Consider the following 4,114-nt stretch of genomic DNA (forward strand, 5'->3'; position numbering starts at 1 on the left):
CTTCCTGAGATCTCCAGTTTGTTACATGTAAAAACTTTATGGTACTAAGTGAAACTAAATTAAGTATATAAAGATAGAAAGATGGTATATGTTCCTCTTTTATTGTCTATGAAAATAACTTCAACAGCTATTGGTTGTTTGTATTTCCCATCAGCTTTCACGAGGAAGTGATATGGTTGATCATCTTTTGTTAATGAAGTTGACTGTCTTTATATTGGAGTAAATTTTTAATTAAATCCTTCTTCCTTTCTAGGGAGAGATTTTATAATTAAGTAGTTAGAAAAATTTTCATATTAGTGTTTTTACGCAGTGAAATAAATCTGTTGAAAATTCTGTTTCTTTTAGATTCTGGACCTAGTAGTCAAAGTGCTACCACGACGTCTGTTCTCTATGCTGTTGTAGTTCATAGCTTCAAGTAGTGAGTGTTGTAATTATATTTATTGACATAAGTTTCATGTACATGATTGAAAAGTTCTACAGTCTTAACAGATGAACATTTTTTATGTTTTGTTTGTTTCTTCTTTGAGATTTTTCTTGTATACTTAGAGTAAATAAGAAAGATTAACTGTTCTTGTATACTTAGATGTAAATAAAAAAGATTAACTGAAAAAATGAATAAATTCCTTCTTTGCCACTCTGATACTTTATCTGTTTAATTTCCCAACACATTTCAAGTGTTGTATTACAATTTGATAAAATCTAAATATTGTAATATGTTTAATTCCCTAATGTATGTCATGGTTAACATTGCAACATGATAAAATCTAAATATTGTAATATGTTTAAATCCATAACATATGCCATGGTTAACATTGCAACATGATAAAATCTAAATATCGTAATATGTTTAATTCCCTAATGTATGTCATGGTTAACATTGCAACATGATAGAATCGAAATAGTGTAATATGTTTAAATCATTACATATGTCATGGTTAACATTGCAACATGATAAAGTCTAAATAGTGTAATATGTTTAAATCATTACATATGTCATGGTTAACATTGCAACATGATAAAGTCTAAATAGTGTAATATGTTTAAATCATTACATATGTCATGGTTAACATTGCAACATGATAAAATCTAAATAGTGTAATATGTTTAAATTGTCCCATAATACAAATATTACTAAGATATTACTTAATACAAATATTACTTAAAAGGATGAACTGCTGTTAGGTGGAAACAAGATGATCATACGAATTCTGAGCTTTTTAAAGAAAAAAGTATAAAGTTTAAAGAATTATAATTCTCCTTGGCCAGATAAAAGCATCATAAATTTAAGAACTTTAAATTGATTGGTATAAGGGAAGACTTAGAAGATTATAAAAGATCAAGAAAGTTGGTGAAAGAAAAAATTAGGACATCAAAAAAATATTGAGAAAAGATTGGCTGAAAATGTAAGAATTAACAATAAGGATTTCTTTAAGTATATTTAGAGTAAACAAAATGTTAAGATGGTGGTAGGACCATGAGGCTAGTATCTGATGATTATGAGATGGCTGGGTTATTAAATTATGCTTTTTCTTCAGTTTTAACTAATAATGATTTAAGTAGTATTCCTCATCTTGAATAGTTGATAGATGGAAACAACACTGAATAATATGATTGCATTAATTTTGAGCTTGATATCACAAGTGGGATACCTCGGAGCTCGGTGTTGGGGGCTTGCTGTTTTTGTTTGACATCAATTATGTAGGTGAAGGAATGGTCAGTAAATTACTTATGATATTAAGAACTTGGGTGTTGTTGGCTGTGGGAAGGATGCTGCTGCTTTATAAAAGATTTCAGTCATTTGGTGAATTATACAAATAAGTGGCAAATGCCTTTTAATTATAATAAATGTGGGGTAATGCATGTGAGTTATTATATAAATACATTTTTGATGAGAACAACCTTTACAGTGTTATAGAAGAACTTCTGATTGATAAACCTCTTAACTCTTTTGCCACAGGCATCTTTTTCTGTGCATGTCATGAGGTTTTAGTGAGTTACATTCAAAATTTAATTAAACTACTTTCTTATCATGGTATGTGAATAATTTTGGCATAAAACATAGCTAATAATCCATATTTTAATAGTATAAATAAGATTTGAGTTCATATTTATATGTGGCAATAAATAAATAAAAAAAATCCAAAATTTTCCCTAGTATGAGAATTTTGACATTTTCTCTCTATGCATCCCCTCTTCTCTAATTTGTTTATCACCTCTCTAAGAAGTATAAAAATTTACGTAAATCAATTATTATAAAGTTGTCATCATAAGTCAAAACATAATTTTATAGCCTTCAATATTATTTAGTTACAGAGTGATCAAATAGACAGCCGAACACCTCTTGCCACACCCACCTGTCACATCCTCTCTTTCAGAAATTGCCAGTAGTTCTCTCTGACTTTTAATATTATATTATTTATAACCAATAGAAACCCAAGGTTTTATTCTGTCAAATGATGTATTATATTCTGTACAGAAAATTGTCTATTTCACTTCTAGTTCAAACTTTATTCGTATGAGAAACTCATCAATGAGCTTAACTGAATTTTTAACAGCTGTTGCTGCATATTTAGAAAGCCAGAAAAGTTGGGATAGTTATGAGACACTGTCTGCTTTTTTTGAGTTATTATTCTGTGTTCTTTGGTGCATTATTTAATTAAATAGAAAGTTTAATAGTGAAGTAGTACCATTAGTAGAAAAAGTAGGGTTAAGTGTTGTCAACAGCAAAAAAAGAAGACCCAGGAAAGTATTTAATTTCTTATTTTTTTCATGTCTGTTCTTTATTTATTGTTATAAAAAGTAACTAAAATGTAAAAATCAGAAATATTTTAGGTTAGATAAAGTTAGATTAGGTAAAAAATAATAACAATAAAAACTTTTCACAAGGTATGCAAGTAGCTCATGCATTATTTAATTTGATAGAGTAACATGAGCTGCATGTTTGCCTAGTGATTTACAAATTTTATGACAGGAATATCAATTAGTCATGGTTCAAAGAGCAATAACACAAAAAAATTTAAGTATAAACAGATGTATACTGTTAAGAGTTTAAAGCTATTGAGGATAAACAAATGTAGTTTCATGTTACAATATGACCAACTTGTATAGAGTTAGGGTAGAGAAAATAACAGACAAGATAATCATTTTACTAAAAAAAGTTTGAAACTTATTTAGGAGATTTTAGAGATTATGCAAATGAAATTTGAGATTTTTCAGAAGAAGAAAATGTTTTTAATCTTAATGTTAAAATCACTTTGCACTCAGAACAGTGAATACTTTGACTTCATATATTCATGGAAAAATTTTTAGTGAAAATACTTCATTAAAAATTCTGATTTTTTGTCTACAAATGACTTAGTAATTACTGAAAGCTTGTGAAATTTCATGAAGATACACAAAGCATATGAGAAGTAATAGTATAAAAACTATACAGGTCAATCTGAGGTCACTATCTCAGTCATTTCAATTAAGCTTGTAGCAAGAGACTTAAGTCATCTAAATATTGTGCTGTTGCTAGTAGTAGGGCAAATAGGACTTCAGATTGTAACTACATAAATATTGATTATAAGTCTAAAGAGGTTATAATTTCAGTGTATAGGTTATTGGTTAGACCAGATTTGGAGCATTGTGTTCAGTCTTGGGCTCCTTACCTTAGGACATTGAATTGTTTGAAAGGATTCAGAGGAAGGCTACTAGGATGGAAAGATTGTTGTACAAGAACAGGTTAAGGTCTCTGAAATTGTTTTCTCTTGAAAAACAGTTACAAGTTAGAGGAAATATTTATGATTATTGGGGTTATTGATACTGTTGCTGCATCTTTTTTCAAATTTATTGGTAAGACAGGGGGACACAAATACAAAACGAATGGTAAGATGGGGATACAAATAGAAAAGTTTGGCAGGGTAGAAGTCATATTCAACTAAGACAGTTGTATTTTTCTAACAGGGTGATTGGTCTTTGGAATGGGTTGTGATAAAAAGCAGTAAATTTAAGCAAAGAGTTGATAACTGTTTTAATGATAAGGGCTGTTCTTTGAGGTTTTTTTAAATATACAGTTTAGTTGCCCTTAAAAAATCATGTTATGGCAAAGTTGGTTGAGTTTAGAATTATAAAT

The 4,114-nt window shown here is 28.9% G+C and overlaps 1 protein-coding gene across 2 annotated transcripts in view; it reads left to right on the forward strand.

Annotated features, from left to right (window-relative positions):
• LOC106470491 (FK506-binding protein 15-like) overlaps positions 1 to 4,114 on the forward strand; it is a 69,302-nt gene that overhangs the window by 6,412 nt on the left and 58,776 nt on the right. For both annotated transcript variants that reach the window (XM_022399107.1, XM_013931053.2), the window contains exon 4: positions 346 to 418. In XM_022399107.1, coding sequence (XP_022254815.1) covers positions 346 to 418 — 73 coding nt within the window. The remainder of the gene's footprint in view (positions 1 to 345; positions 419 to 4,114) is intronic.

The sequence above is a fragment of the Limulus polyphemus genome, unplaced genomic scaffold (assembly GCF_000517525.1).
Source record: "Limulus polyphemus unplaced genomic scaffold, Limulus_polyphemus-2.1.2 Scaffold4037, whole genome shotgun sequence".
NCBI lineage: Eukaryota > Metazoa > Arthropoda > Merostomata > Xiphosura > Limulidae > Limulus > Limulus polyphemus.